This window comes from Bombina bombina, chromosome 1 (assembly GCF_027579735.1).
Source record: "Bombina bombina isolate aBomBom1 chromosome 1, aBomBom1.pri, whole genome shotgun sequence".
NCBI classification, from domain to species: Eukaryota; Metazoa; Chordata; class Amphibia; order Anura; family Bombinatoridae; genus Bombina; species Bombina bombina.
In genome coordinates, this window is record NC_069499.1 from 642,141,367 (window position 1) to 642,157,808 (window position 16,442).

Below are 16,442 nucleotides of genomic sequence, written 5' to 3' on the forward strand. Positions count from 1 at the left end.
CACCAGAGGGGTTATCAGCTGCAAGGCAAATAGCCTTCCTTAGGAAAGGAAAAATCTGTAGCAACTCCTCTTCACAAGAAACAAAGTATCCATATGATAAAATAGAAACATTTATTAATTTGTAGCAAGTGCAGCATAAAAACAGAACGTGAGCCCAAGGCTCACACGAACAGGAAGGAAAATCCAGTAGAGCAGAAAACGGTAGACCTGTTTCATGTGGGGCCTCCACACTTGTTCACTGCTAAAGAGCCTTCCTGTCTGAAAGACCAAAACGCATACAAGGATCTTACTTGGCGCCACACTAGACCTCAGTCTAAGTCCACCCCTGACCGATGGAAAATAGAAGCAGCAATCCCAAAAAGTCTACTAGGCGATGCTGGTAAAACCAGAATGCCAAGACTCTGGAGCCACCGTAACACTTAGAAATAGGCTGTCGCATAAAAACCCCAGATCCCAAAGACTTGGGATTAAAACGTGGATATGAAGAAATCAACGGTCCCCAATAACCGGACTATGTTGAACAAGAATGGTAAAATGGTCATTCAGCGACAGCAGCTGGATTCGTACCATCCACCGTCGAAATGCACAGTCGCAAAGATAACCATCAGGCTACACTGGACTGCTTTGGTCAGGTAAGACATCCTAGTAGAGAGAACCTAGGAATCTCTCTGAAGCAAAGATGAGCAATAAACTCAGAATAAAATCCTCTGACCCAAAAAAGGACGGGACCCTACACAAACAGTGCAATGACACTGCAAAAAATACTGTGACAAGACTCCAAGAGTCACCTAGTCCAGCAGGGCAAATAAAAAAAACTTAATTCTGGACTCTAGGACCTCCAAACCCATATGATCCAGCATCCATAAAACATCCAGAAGACATAAGAAAGGTCCTGCCTTGTCTGGACCATAATAAATCGAAAGAAGTAGAAGAACAGACTAAACAATTACCCAAAACAGGACCTGCCCGTCCTCAAGGGTACGATGCGTCTGTCAAAAAACAAAAATAAATTAATCTTAAATTCCTGCAGTGCTAGGAAAACTGAGATAAAGAAAATAAGATCGATGAAATAGAGGGAATCATCACCCCGAGCAGAAACCTAGAGCTTCCATGGAAGACCAATAGTCACAACCAAAGTCTTTCAAAACAAACAACCCAAGTAACGAACCTCAAAAAGAGTGCCCACAAGAATCCCAAGCTCTTAAAAAAATATCCGAAATGGATTAGAAAAGAAATCTGTTAAATGCACAAACAAAAATTCAAAAGGCAGTGTAAAACGAACAGGTTCTGCCTGAGTATAACAGACCCCCCATAGAGATTGGGACTGGGATTTTATAACTATATACATACAGACGATAAAGAAGAGGATCCAACCCCCTCCATATGTCTAAGCAAGATTGTTATCTGATAGAAAGGACTGAGAACCGCCTGAAGAATCAGGACTGGGAACGTCTATCACCACCAAAATCTCTCTCAGAAGTAAACACAGGCGTGTAAATCTAAGTCTAAACGCCAAATCCTCTGTAGTCGGAGGAATCAAACCAGGCGATTCTGACCCTTTTGGTTCTAACGCTGAAGCCTCAGAGGAAACCGCACCCTGATCTGGCATAGTCGCCATCTTACACGATGGCCCATGTGAATGAGAGCACAGACTAACCCTTGGTTTACGCGTAGGAGGAAGAGGCAAACTCGCTAAAGCCATAGAGACGGCCATATGAAAAGACGCAGTAACCTCTGGTGGAAAAAACTCTCCCTCAGACGGAGTAATGGCACTTAGGGGAACTGCCACCCTATTGCGGCATACGGAACGTAATTGAGCAGGCTGGTTTACCCGGGCCTCCTCAACATATGCAGGTATCAAAATCTGCATCAGAGGAATCTTCTAGCATATCAGAATCCTCCATAATTGTAATTAAGAGTTTTAGACAAAAAAAAAAAAACTGGCACCTTTATCCCCCAATGGCTGGGGCACTCACCACCTCCTATGAGCCAGACAGGTAGAGAAATTAGCTCTTCTCTGCAGAATGAGGCAGTCACATGCTGCCTCATGCAGGACCACCCCTGCTAAGTAAAAGCATGGCAGCTTAATAAAACTGTGCAGCACTATAACCTGTATGTTCCGTATTAGCCTAAGAGGCTAAAATGTCTCAGTGCACATACTCAGTCAAAATCACAAACATGATTAAAGGACCCCACTGTTCAATAATCTAACTCAGGAGATTTTTAACCCTTGATTCCATAAAGATAAAGGAGTCCCACTGAGACCCTGTCTTCTATTGTTAACATGTGTGTAAAATGAAACAATCTTACCGGAATCCAATCTGTGGAACGTCAACACTGTTCTTCAAATTTGACAGACAGTAGCAGCACCTCTGACATGGACTTGAGTGAAGAAAGCAGACAGCAAAAACTAGTCAACACCGATTGCTTATAGGAGCCATTAATCTGAGTCTGGATGGTTTCGAAGAAAGACTCTCCCTGCATCTCTAGACTAACTTTCATCCATGCTCTCACTGAGAGGCTGAAAAGACTACTTAAAATTCTGGTTCCATCCAGAAGGGCAGATACCCCTCATAAGGAAATACTCTGAAAAACTTCTGACACTTCTCTGCCAACCTTCTGTGAAGAAGAATGACTGAGGAATTGGGTTAGTGGGGGAGGTATTTAAGCCTTTGGCTGGGGTGTCTTTGCCTCCTCCCTGTGGCCAGGTTCTGTATTCCCACAAGTAATGAACGCAGCTGTGGACTTTCCCTGTATTTAGAAGGAAATCATCACGTTACTAAAAATATAACCAATGATGGAAGGCCATAAGACCTATTTCTGGCACCCCCAACATCTCACTATTTGTTCAAATACCTCCTTTGTTCAGAGATAATTTCGCTGGTTAAAGGTACCAGTGGCTAAGAAAGTCTTCTTCTAAATTGTTCACTCCTAAAATATGGATATCTGATATCAAGCAATCATTGTGTTGTGCCCAAGTGATGTGGGCTCCTTTCTTCATAATTAAGGAACTGCAAGTTCTGCCTCGATGAAATCCACTGCTGTGACATTGTCTGCTTGGAATCAAAGGATTCCTGTCTGAAGCTAGGACAACTCTGGAGAGTCTTTTAGATTGGGTAGATATCTAGAATGTTTATTGGTAACCTCACCCTCTGAGAAAAACAAACTACTTTCGGCATCCCTCCTCCTGGCCTCTGGAACCAAAAAACACACCCCAACCTGCTAGGCTGGTGACTGCGGTGTTGACCACCCGTGCTGTATGGAGAAAGGAGGCTCACCGAATGAGAGATTGGTGAGTCTGCCGCAAAGCCAGAGACTGCCTCAACTTGTAGTCAAAAAGGGAAGTAGCTCCAGTCCTGGATACATTTGCAAAAAGGACCTTTATTTTTCTTACATGGTCCAAAGTACAGAAAAGAAAACAACGTTTCGGGTCTATACTAGATCCTAAATCATCTCAGCATGTATACAGTCAAAGCTGAAATTTAAACTTTTACATAAACGTAAGCATCTACCCACATCCTATTAAACAATATCACTATCTAGTGGTTATTTTTCATATTTTAAGTTTTTTCATTTTTATTTAATGAACAATGTCATCTAGTGGATATTATACATACACACTTCATCCCTGAATAAAATTATATAAACTCTAAAGTGTGTATATATATATATATATATATATATATATATATATATATATATATATATATATATATATATATATACACACATACACACACACAGTATATATACACATACACAAAAACAAAAGATTACATAGCACAACTATTCTATTCATCATCAAAAAAACATAATTTATGCTTACCTGATAAGTTTATTTCTCTTGTGGTGTATCCAGTCCACGGATCATCCATTACTTGTGGGATAGTCTCCTTCCCAACAGGAAGCTGCAAGAGGATCACCCACAGCAGAGATGTCTATATAGCTCCTGCCCCAACTGCCACCTCCAGTCATTCGACCGAAGACAAGCAAGAGAAAGGAGAAACTATAGGGTGCAGTGGTGACTGTAGTTTAAAAATAAAATATACCTGCCTTAAAATGACAGGGCGGGCCGTGGACTGGATACACCACAAGAGAAATAAATTCAGGTAAGCATAAATTATGTTTTCTCTTGTAAGGTGTATCCAGTCCACGGATCATCCATTACTTGTAGGATACCAATACCAAAGCTAAACTACACGGATGAAGGGAGGGACAAGGCAGGTACTTAAACGGAAGGTACCACTGCCTGTAAAACCTCTCTCCCAAAAATAGCCTCCGAAGAAGCAAAAGTATCAAATTTATAGAACTTTGAAAAAGTATGAAGCAAAGACCAAGTCGCCGCCTTACAAATCTGTTCAACAGAAGCCTCATTTTTAAAAGCCCATGTGGAAGCCACAGCTCTAGTAGAATGAGCTGTAATCCTTTCAGGAGGCTGCTGGCCAGCAGTCTCATAAGCTAAGCGTATTATACTTCTTAGCCAAAACGAAAGAGAAGTTGCCGAAGCCTTTTGGCCTCTCCTCTGTCCAGAGTAGACAACAAACAAAGCAGATGTTTGACGAAAATCTTTAGTAGCTTCTAAATAAAACTTTAAAGCACGAACCACGTCAAGATTGTGTAATAGACGTTCCTTCTTTGAAGAAGGATTAGGACACAATGACGGAACAACAATCTCCTGATTGATATTCTTATTAGATACCACCTTAGGTAAAAACCCAGGTTTGGTACGCAAAACTACCTTATCTGCATGGAATATCAGATAAGGGGAATCACACTGTAAGGCAGATAACTCGGAAACTCTACAAGCCGAGGAAATAGCTACCAAAAACAGAACTTTCCAAGATAAAAGCTTGATATCTATGGAATGAAGAGGTTCAAACGGAACCCTTGAACTTTAAGAACCAAATTTAAACTCCATGGCGGAGCAACTGGTTTAAACACAGGCTTGATTCTAACTAAAGCCTGACAAAACGCCTGAACGTCTGGAACATACGCCAGACGCTTGTGCAAAAGAATAGACAGAGCAGAAATCTGTCCCTTTAAGGAACTAGCTGACAATCCCTTTTCCAATCCTTCTTGGAGAAAAGATAATATCCTGGGAATCCTGACTTTACTCCATGAGTAACCCTTGGATTCACACCAATAAAGATATTTACGCCATATCTTATGATAGATTTTCCTGGTGACAAACTTTCGTGCCTGAATTAAGGTATCAATGACCGACTCGGAAAAGCCACGCTTTGATAAAATCAAGCGTTCAATCTCCAGGCAGTCAGTCTCAGAGAAATTAGATTTGGATGGTTGAAAGGACCCTGAAGTAGAAGGTCCTGTCTCAGAGGCAGAGTCCATGGTGGAAAGGATGACATGTCCACCAGATCTGCATACCAAGTCCTGCGTGGCCACGCAGGTGCTATCAAAAACACTGATGCTCTCTCCTGCTTGATTTTGGCAATCAGACGAGGGAGCAGAGGAAACGGTGGAAACACATAAACCAGGTTGAAGGACCAAGGCGCTGCTAGAGCATCTATCAACGTTGCCCTGGGATCCCTGGATCCGTAACAAGGAAGTTTGGCGTTCTGGCGAGACGCCATGAGATCCAGTTCTGGTTTGCCCCAACGTTGAACCCATTGTGCAAACACCTCCGGATGGAGTTCCCACTCCCCCGGATGAAAAGTCTGTCTACTTAGAAAATCCGCCTCCCAGTTCTCTACACCTGGGATATGGATAGCTGATAGGTGGCAAGAGTGAATCTCTGCCCAACGAATTATCTTTGAAACTTCCAACATCGCTAGGGAACTCCTTGTTCCCCCTTGATGGTTGATGTAAGCCACAGTCGTGATGTTGTCCGACTGAAATCTGATGAACCTCATTGTCGCTAGCTGAGGCCAAGCCTGAAGAGCATTGAATATTGCTCTTAGTTCCAGAATGTTTATCGGAAGGAGTGTCTCCTCCTGAGTCCATGATCCCTGAGCCTTCAGGGAGTTCCAGACTGCCCCCCAGCCTAGAAGGCTGGCATCTGTCGTTACTATTGTCCAATCTGGCCTGCGAAAAGTCATACCCTTGGACAGATGGACCCGAGATAGCCACCAGAGAAGAGAATCCCTGGTCTCTTGATCCAGATTTAGTAGAGGGGACAAATCTGTGTAATCCCCATTCCACTGACTGAGCATGGAGAGTTGCAGCGGTCTGAGATGTAGGCGGGCAAACGGCACTATGTCCATTGCCGCTACTATTAAGCCGATTACTTCCATACACTGAGCCACCGAAGGGCGAGAAGTAGAAGAACACGGCAAGAATTTAGAAGTTTTGATAACCTGGTCTCTGTCAGGTAAATCCTCAATTCTACAGAATCTATCAGAGTTCCCAGAAAGGAAACTCTTGTGAGAGGGGATAGAGAACTCTTCTCTTCGTTCACTTTCCACCCATGCGACCTCAGAAATGCCAGAATTATGTCCGTATGAGACTTGGCAATTTGGAAATTTGACGCCTGTATCAGAATGTTGTCTAAATAAGGGGCCACTGCTATGCCCCGTGGCCTTAGGACCACCAGAAGTGACCCCAGAACCTTTGTAAAGATTCTTGGAGCTGTAGCTAACCCAAAGGGAAGAGCTACAATTTGGTAATGCCTGTCTAGGAAGGCAAACCTGAGAAACCGATGATGATCTTTGTGTATCGGAATGTGAAGATAAGCATCCTTTAAATCCACTGTAGTCATGTATTGACCCTCCTGGATCATAGGAAGGATGGTACGAATAGTCTCCATCTTGAATGATGGGACCCTGAGAAATGTGTTTAGGATCTTGAGATCTAAAATTGGTCTGAAGGTTCCCTCTTTCTTGGGAACCACAAAGAGATTTGAATAGAAGCCTTGTCCTTGTTCCTCCTTTGGAACTGGGTGGATCACTCCCATAACTTGGAGGTCTTGAACACAATGTAAGAATGCCTCTCTGTTTATCTGGTTTGCAGATAATTGTGAAAGGTGAAATCTCCCTTTTGGAGGAGAAGCTTTGAAGTCCAGAAGATATCCCTGGGATACAATTTCCAACGCCCAGGGATCCTGGACATCTCTTGCCCAAGCCTGGGCGAAGAGAAAAGTCTGCCCCCTACTAGATCCGTTACCGGATCGGGGGCCAATCCTTCATGCGGTTAGAGGCAGCCGCAGGCTTTTTGGCCTGCTTACCTTTGTTCCAAGCCTGGTTAGGTCTCCAGACTGACTTGGACTGGGCAAAAGTTCCCTCTTCTTTTGTATTAGAGGAAGTTGATGCCACACTCGTCTTAAAGTTTCTAAAGGCACGAAAATTAGTCTGTTTGGCCCTTGATTTGTTTGACCTATCCTGAGGAAGGGCATGACCTTTTCCTCCAGTGATATCAGAAATGATCTCCTTCAATCCAGGCCCGAATAGGGTCTGCCCCTTGAAGGGAATATTAAGAAGCTTAGACTTTGAAGTAACGTCAGCTGACCATGATTTAAGCCATAACGCCCTACGCGCCTGAACAGCAAAACCAGAATTCTTAGCCGTTAGTTTAGTCAAATGAACAATGGCATCAGAAACAAATGAATTGGCTAGCTTAAGTGCTCTAAGCTTGTCAAGTATATCGTCCAATGGGGTCTCTTCCTGTAAGGCCTCTTCCAGAGACTCAAACCAGAAGGCCGCCGCAGCAGTGACTGGGGCAATGCATGCAAGAGGCTGTAGAATAAAACCTTGTTGAATAAACATTTTCTTAAGGTAACCCTCTAACTTTTTATCCATTGGATCTAAGAAAGCACAACTGTCCTCGACGGGGATAGTAGTACGCTTAGCTAGGGTAGAAACTGCTCCCTCCACCTTAGGGACCGTTTGCCATACGTCCCGTGTGGCGGCATCTATTGGAAACATTTTCTTAAAAATAGGAGGGGGAGAGAACGGCACACCTGGTCTATCCCATTCCTTAGTAATAAATTTCTGAAAACCTTTTAGGCATTGGAAAAACATCAGTGTAAACAGGCACTGCATAGTATTTATCCAATCTGCACAATTTCTCTGGCACTGCAATAGTATCACAGTCATTCAGAGCAGCTAAAACCTCCCTGAGAAACACGCGGAGATGTTCAAGCTTAAATTTAAATGTTAACATATCAGAATCAGGTTGCAACCTCTTCCCTGAGTCAGAAAAATCACCCACAGAAAGAAGCTCTCCTTCCTCAGCTTCTGCATATTGTGAGGGGGTATCAGACATAGCTACTAAAGCGTCAGTGTGCTCTGTATTTCTTTTAACCCCAGAGCTGTCTCGCTTTCCTCGTAACCCAGGTAGCCTGGATAATACCGCTGACAGTGTATTATCCATGACTGCCGCCATGTCTTGTAAAGTAAACGCCATGGGCGCGCTAGATGTACTTGGCGCCTCTTGAGTGTGAGTCCCTTGAGCGGGAGTCAAAGGTTCTGACACGTGGGGTGAGTTAGTCGGCATAACTTCCCCCTTGTCAGATTTCTCTGGTGATAAATCTTTTAAAGACAGAATATGGTCTTTATAACTTAAAGTGAAATCAGTACATTTGGTACACATTCTAAGAGGGGGTTCCACCATGGCTTCTAAACATAATGAACAAGGAGTTTCCTCTATGTCAGACATGTTTAAACAGACTAGCAATGAGACCAGCAAGCTTGGAAAACACTTTAAAGCAAGTTAACAAGCAAAAAATAATAACGCCTATAAATACACCCCTCACCACACCCATAATTCAGTTTAATTAATAGTAGTAGAGTAGAAAGCATCAACAAAAGAAATTTGGAAATAATTGTGCTTTACAAAAAATCATAACCACCAAAAAAAGGGTGGGCCTCATGGACTCTTGCCAATATGAAAGAAATTAATGTATCAGGTAAGTTCTTACATAAATTATGTTTTCTTTCATGTAATTGGCAAGAGTCCATGAGCTAGTGACATATGGGATAGCAATACCCAAGATGTGGAACTCCACGCAAGAGTTACTAGAGAGGGAAGGATAAAAATAAAAACAGCCATTTTCCGCTGAAAAAATTAATCCACAACCCAAAAAAATAAGTTTATTCTCATAAATGAAAAAAAACTTTAATCAAAAGCAGAAGAATCAAACTGAAACAGCTGCCTGAATAACTTTTCTACCAAAAACTGCTTCTGAAGAAGCAAATACATCAAAATGGTAGAATTTAGTAAATGTATGCAAAGCAGACCAAGTTGCCACTTTGCAAATCTGATCAACTGAAGCATCATTCTTAAAGGCCCACAAAGTGGAGACTGACCCGACTCCAAATAAGCTTGATGAATCAAAAGTTTCAACCAAGAAGCCAAGGAAATGGCAGAAGCCTTCTGACCTTTCCTAGGACCAGAAAATAAAACAAAGACTGGAAGTCTTCCTGAAATCTTTAGTAGCTTCCACATAATATTTCAAAGCTCTTACCACATCCAAAGAATGTAAGGATCTTTCCAAAGAATTCTTAGGATTAGGATACAAGGAAGGGACAACAATTTCTCTACTAATGTTGTTAGAATTCACAACCTTACATAAAAATTTAAAAGAAGTCCGCAAAACTGCCTTATCCTGATGAAAAATCAGAAAAGGAGACTCACAAGAAAGAGCAGATAGCTCAGAAACTCTTCTAGCAGAAGAAATAGCCAAAAGGAACAACACTTTCCAAGAAAGTAGTTTAATGTCCAAAGAATGCATAGGCTCAAATGGAGGAGCCTGTAAAGCCTTCAGAACCAAAGACTCCAAGGAGGAGAAATTGATTTAATGACAGGCTTAATACGAACTAAAGCCTGTACAAAACAGTGAATATCAGGAAGTATAGCAATCTTTCTGTGAAATAAAACAGAAAGAGCAGAGATTTGTCCCTTCAAGGAACTTGCAGACAAACCCTTATCCAAACCATCCTGAAGAAACTGTAAAATTCTAGGAATTCTAAAAGAATGCCAAGAGAATTTATGAGAAGAAGAACACCATGAAATGTAAGTATTCCAAACTCTATAATAATGCTTTCTAGAGACAGATATACAAGCTTGTAACATAGTATTAATCACTGAGTCAGAGAAACCTCTATGACTTAGTACTAAGCGTTCAATCTCCATACCTTCAAATTTAATGATTTGAGATCCTGATGGAAAAACGGACCTTGAGACAGTAGGTTTGGCCTTAACGGAAGTGGCCAAGGCTGACAACTGGACATCCGAACCAGATCCACATACCAAAACCTGTGTGGCCATGCTGGAGCCACCAGCAACACAAACAATTGTCCCATGATGATTTTGGAGATCACTCTTGGAAGGAGAACTAGAGGCGGGAAAATGTAAGCAGGATGATAACACCAAGGAAGTGTCAGCGCATCCACTGCTTCCGCCTGAACATCCCTGGACCTGGACAGGTATCTGGGAAGTTTCTTGTTTAGATGAGAGGCCATGAGATCTATCTCTGGAAGACCCCACATCTGAACAATCTGAGAAAACACATCTGGATGGAGAGACCACTCCCCTGGATGTAAAGTCTGACAGCTGAGATAATCCGCCTCCCAATTGTCTACACCTGGGATATGCGCCGCAGAGATTAGACAGGAGCTGGATTCCACCCAAGCAAGTATCCGAGATACTTCATTCATAGCTTGGGGACTGAGTCCCACCCTGATGATTGACATATGTGACTGTTGTGATATTGTCTGTCTGAAAACAAATGAACGGTTCTCTTTAACAGAGGCCAAAACTTAAGAGCTCTGAGAATTGCACGGAGTTACAAAATATTTATTGGTAACCTCGCCTCTTGAGATTTCCAAACCCCTTGTGCTGTCAGAGATCCCCAAACAGCTCCCCAACCTGAAAGACTCGCATCTGTTGTGATCACAGTCCAGGTTGGGCGAACAAAAGAAGCCACTTGAACTAAACGATGGTGATCCATCCACCACGTCAGAGAGTGTTGTACATTGGGATTTAAGGATATTACTTGTGATATCTTTGTATAATCCCTGCACCATTGGTTCAGCATACAAAACTGTAGAGGTCTCATGTGAAAACGAGCAAAGGGGATCGCGCCCGATGCTGCAGTCATGAGACCTAAAACTTCCATGCACATAGCCACTGAAGGGAGTGACTGAGACTGAAGGTGCCGGCAGGCTGCAACCAAATTTAAACGTCTCTTGTCTGTTAGAGACAGAGTCATGGACACTGAATCAATCTGGAAGCCTAAAAAGGTGACCCTTGTCTGAGGAATCAAGAAACTTTTTGGTAAATTGATCCTCCAACCATGTTTCCGAAGAAACAACAGTAGTTGATTCATGTGAAATTCTGCAGAACCTAAAGACTGAGCTAGAACCAAGTTATCGTCCAAATAAGGAAACACCGCAATACCCTGTTCTCTGATTACAGAGAGTAGGGCACCTAGAACCTTTGAAAAGATTCTTGGAGCTGTTGCTAGGCCAAATGGAAGAGCAACAAATTGGTAATGCTTGTCTAGAAAAGAGAATCTCAGAAACTGAATGTTCTGAATGAATCGGAATATGAAGGTATGCATCCAGCAAGTCTATTGTGGACATATGTCCTCGCTGAACAAAAGACAGAATAGTCCTTATAGTCACCATCTTGAAAGTTGGTATTCTTACATAACGATTCAAAATTTTCAGATCTAGAACTGGTCTGAATAAATTTTCCTTCTTTGGGACAATGAATAGATTTGAATAAAACCCCAAACATTGTTTCTGAAAAGGAACTGGATTGATTACCCCTGAAGACTCCAGGTCTGAAACACTTCAGGATGTATGACACACAACGTAACTGAAAACTTTTTGGCGCCAATAATAACCGGAAATGACAAACTCGCGTCACTAATGACGCAACCGTGTGTAAGGCTTCTGCGTCAACTATGAAGCCGGAAATGGCAAAGTTGCGTCATACTTATTTTTCGCGCCAAAAAAATTCTCGCGCCAAGAATGACGCAATAAAGTTTAGCATTTCGCACACCCGCGGGCCTAATAACGCCCGCAATTTGTAAGAAGTAGTAAATTGAAAAAAAGACTAAACCCCAGGTAAGAAAAAAATTACTTAAAAAATGTTTATATCCCCAAATATGAAACTGACAGTCTGCAGAAGGAAATACATGAACCTGACTCATGGCAAATATAAGTACAATACATATATTTAGAACTTTACATAAATGCATAAAGTGCCAAACCATAGCTGAGGTGTCTTAAGTAATAAAAAACATACTTACCAAAAGACACCCATCCACATATAGCAGATAGCCAAACCAGTACTGAAACAATTATCAGTAGAGGTAATGGTATATGAGAGTATATCGTCGATCTGAAAAGGGAGGTGGGAGGTAGGAGATGAATCTCTACGACCGATAACAGAGAACCTATGAAATAGACCCCCTTTAGGGAAATCATTGTATTAAATAAGTGATACTCCCTTCGCATCCCTCTGACATTCGCTGTACTCTGAGAGGAATCGGGCTTCAATAATGCTGAGAAGCGCATATCAACGTAGAAATCTTAGCACAAACTTCACCACCTCCATAGGAGGCAAAGTTTGTAAAACTGAATTGTGGGCGTGGTGAGGGTGTATTTAGGCATTTTGAGGTTTGGGAAACTTTGCCCCTCCTGGTAGGATTGTATATCCCATACGTCACTAGCTCATGGACTCTTGCCAATTACATGAAAGAAAGTACAATAAGTCCCCAGCACTATGTAGTAAAATTTTATTGTGTGTGTGTGTGTGTGTGTAACTGCTAATCAGCAAGCTCTGTACAGGGTCTGAACCAAAATTGGGCAAGGTCCTTAGCTTAGATTCCAGCCTTTTCAAATAAAGATAGCAAGAGAATGAAGAAAATTTGATGAGAGTAAATTAGCAAGTTGCTTAAAATTGCATGCTCTATCTAAATCATGAAAGAAAATTTTGGATTTAGTATCCATTTAACCTTCACCTCCCAATGTCATTAATTTCAGTGATCTATCTATGCATATCAAATGATAACCAAATCAATATATTATTGGAAAAATTATCTGAAAAGTTACTCTAAAAATGAAAACCATGATTTAAATTGGTCTTACTGACTAATGATTTAAATATTAATTGAATTTACATCAAATCCACCCTGATTCCACATGTGATGGCTTGTGGACTTTCACCATGTTAAGAGAAAAAAAAATGGTAATTAGAGAGGTTTAGTTAAATTTTTAACACTCTTGGCACAACTTCTGAAACTAGACAAAGTCACTGAAATAAATTGTGGGTAGTAACAACTTATAGTATATAAAACAACAAGATGCTTGCTGCCATAAATGAGAAGCATATTGCAAAGAATACTGCAGTTTCATTCTGTTAAGTAGGCATGTTTTTTAAACCCAACTAATTTCCATCTCTCATAACAGGAGTCTACCCAACCAGTAAAAACCTTGTGTATGTATATAGTAAATTAGCGTGTATTATTCATACATTAATAGATGGAAATAAATAAATGAGAGGAAGCCCTCTCGCTAAAGGCTTTAGGATATGAAATGGAGAGAAACTGGAATTCCTTGCAGATGAGAAATAGTTCAAGTAAGAAGATTCTAAGAAATCCTCAATGCTTTCTACATTAAAGGGCCATGATATCCAAATGTTGAAACACTTGAAAGTGATGCAGCATAGCTGTAAAAAGCCGACTAGAAAATGCCACCTGAACACCTCAAAAGTTCCTCAGTAGCCACATCCCATTGTAAAGGACTTCTAAGCAGGAAATCAGTATGCCTGTCCCGGGACAGGCAAAGGAGCGAGCTTCGTGCACATTCATCCCGGGAAGTTTACTATGAAATCTCAAGAGTTCAGTGAAATCTCATGAGATAACAGTAAAAGTTCATGACCTCAGCAGTGTTGGTGCCGATTGGCTGCTGTTCAATTCGTCATTTTTTTACCTGCAGCAGGGCAGTAACTGAAAGATAACTTTTTACACAGAACTTACTCTGCTGAGCTGAGGAGATTGTCAGGTAAAATATTTTCCTTTTTTACATAGAGATGCTCAGGTGATATTTTCCTGTCAGCTTTTTACAGTTATACCGCATCAGTTTCAAGTGATTTAGCATACAAGTATTATGTCCCTTTAAAAAGGGAACAATGTCTCCTGAAAAAAAAAAAAAAAACACCACCAAAAAAAACAACAAACTAACATCTTTAGATGAGCTCATGTACACAAGCAAGACAATCTCTAACTACACGGGTACTCATTGGTAGGCTAGGCACTAGGCAGATATAAAGGCTGATAAAGGTAAGCTGATAAAGGTAATATATATATACAGCTGCATGAAATGAAAACTTTACTAAGCATAATTTCTTTTTTTCATCAACATACTTTTTTTACTGTGTAGCAGACTTTCTGGCCCTTTCTGTGTGTCTAAATTGGGCTGGTTCTGTTGATTGTAGAAGCGTAGTAGACATTGTTGATTGCAGAAATGTTTAATTTCCCCACGCCAGTGAATTGTTTCCACTAATTTCCCCTGACGCTTGCAGGCATGACACCGTGCTGCCTATAGAGAGTAATAATAAAACCATTAAACCAATGCTTCATACAGATAACATGGGGATAATAGTGTTTCCTTGTAATAAGATGCTATAAACAGAGGGGGGGGGGGGGGAGAGAAGAAAAAAAGAATGCAAAAGACTGGGGTGGGGACCAAGTAAAGTAGCAAAATCAAACCATTAAACTATTCCACTCCCTTTTCAAAACAGAGCACATGGCAAATCCCTTACTTCACCACAACCCATAGGCTACAAAAGCACATCATTCCTCTGTACTGGATGTCTATTAATTAGCTCAACTTCAGTCCTCCCACTAACTACTACAATTTATTCTTAGAGTTTATTATTGTTAAATAATGTTATATATAAACGATGTTTTACCCCTTTAAAAAAGGTACTTGGTGATTGTAAATCCATTTACAAATGTAACAAATAAAGGGGACTTTCATTCATGAAGTATAAACTTAAATTATGCTTACCTGCATTCATTACTTTTGGGAATACAGAACCTGGCCACCAGGAGGCGGCAAAGACACCCCAGCCAAAGGCTTAAATACCTCTCCCACTTCTCCCATCCCCCAGTCATTCTGCCAAGGGACAAGGAACAGTAGAAGAAACATAGGGTGAAAAGGTGCCAGAAGAACAAAAATAACAGACGCCTCCCAGAAAATTACGGGCGGGGTGCTGTGGGGATTCTTTCCGTCTAAAGAAAAGAAAAATTATCAATTAAGCATAATTTAAGTTTTTCTTCATAAAACTGAGAGAGTCCACAGCTGCATTCATTACTTTTGGGAAACAATAACCAAGCTATAGAGGACACTGAGTGCAAAAACGGGAGGGTAGAAAAGGCGGCCATTCTGAGGGCACCAGGCCTAAAAACCCCTACACCATAAAACCCAGCTTCGTCCGAAGCCGAGAAAAAACCTTGGGGAAAAATCCCAAGGACAGACCCGCAGATAGCCCAGAAGCCTTGCTAGAGACCGCAGGAATTAGACTCGACTGAGCCAACAAGCCGCCAAGAGACACCGTCAACTGGTAGTTGGTCTCCTAATAACACACCCCTTACTAGAGAAAGGGATCAAATAACATTTCCCCAAAAAGGGCAAAGGACATGGAGCAGGCATACGATAAAGGATTCCAGAGAACCATAATAAGAGCACTAATGAAGACCATAAACAGAGCCCTAACGAGTCCCAAGGCGAAAAAAACCCTGAGAAACTGGGGCCAAGCCAACAGAAATCCAACCGGTCTCGCAGAACAAGGGAGCCAACGCCGAGACCCCAGTTTGCACAGAATCCCTGGGATCAAGACCCAGAGACTGAAACAAAGAAGAGAATCATCTCTTAAACAAAGTGCATCCGCACCCTAGAAGGTAAATGACGACAAAAGACCCCAGAAACCGCAATACGGCTCAGATTATCTAAATATTCCGATACCGTAAACCTTGCGCAACAAGCTCAGAAAGGTACACCTGACGACAACACCTGAAGAGTCAAAACATTGCACGCTGCTGTCATCCAAAATTACACCAGAAATTTGAATACTTGCAAAGCAATAGGATAGATTCCAACCCAAATCTACAGCTTGCTAAGCATCCAGCCACCAGAGGACGCCGCCAATCCTTCCCACACAATCTTAAAAGATTTGCTTCTTTTCTTTTTTGATAATGTATAGAGAGAAGCGCACAAAGGCCCATGACTGGGTTTGAACTCTAAACCATGAGCTCTCAAACCGGGCTTGTGAATCACTAGGCCACAACAGCCAGCACGTGGAAAAGAAGCAGAGCCCCCAAAGGAAGGCTTGCCAAATCCCTAACGACTTGTCAAAATTAGCAGAGCAACAGATCTCAAATCCTGCTCCAAACACCAGACCAGCCCAAGCGACAGACATGTCTGATAGACAGGGGACCCAAAATTACCCCAACCACAAGTCCCCCTGGGAGTGGA

The 16,442-nt window shown here is 41.7% G+C and overlaps 1 protein-coding gene across 3 annotated transcripts in view; it reads right to left on the reverse strand.

The window, feature by feature from the left end:
- The window catches only part of ZMYM3 (zinc finger MYM-type containing 3), a 486,348-nt gene that overhangs the window by 184,933 nt on the left and 284,973 nt on the right, over positions 1-16,442 (reverse strand). For all 3 annotated transcript variants that reach the window (XM_053699094.1, XM_053699093.1, XM_053699092.1), the window contains exon 13: positions 14,330-14,504. In XM_053699094.1, coding sequence (XP_053555069.1) covers positions 14,330-14,504 — 175 coding nt within the window. The remainder of the gene's footprint in view (positions 1-14,329; positions 14,505-16,442) is intronic.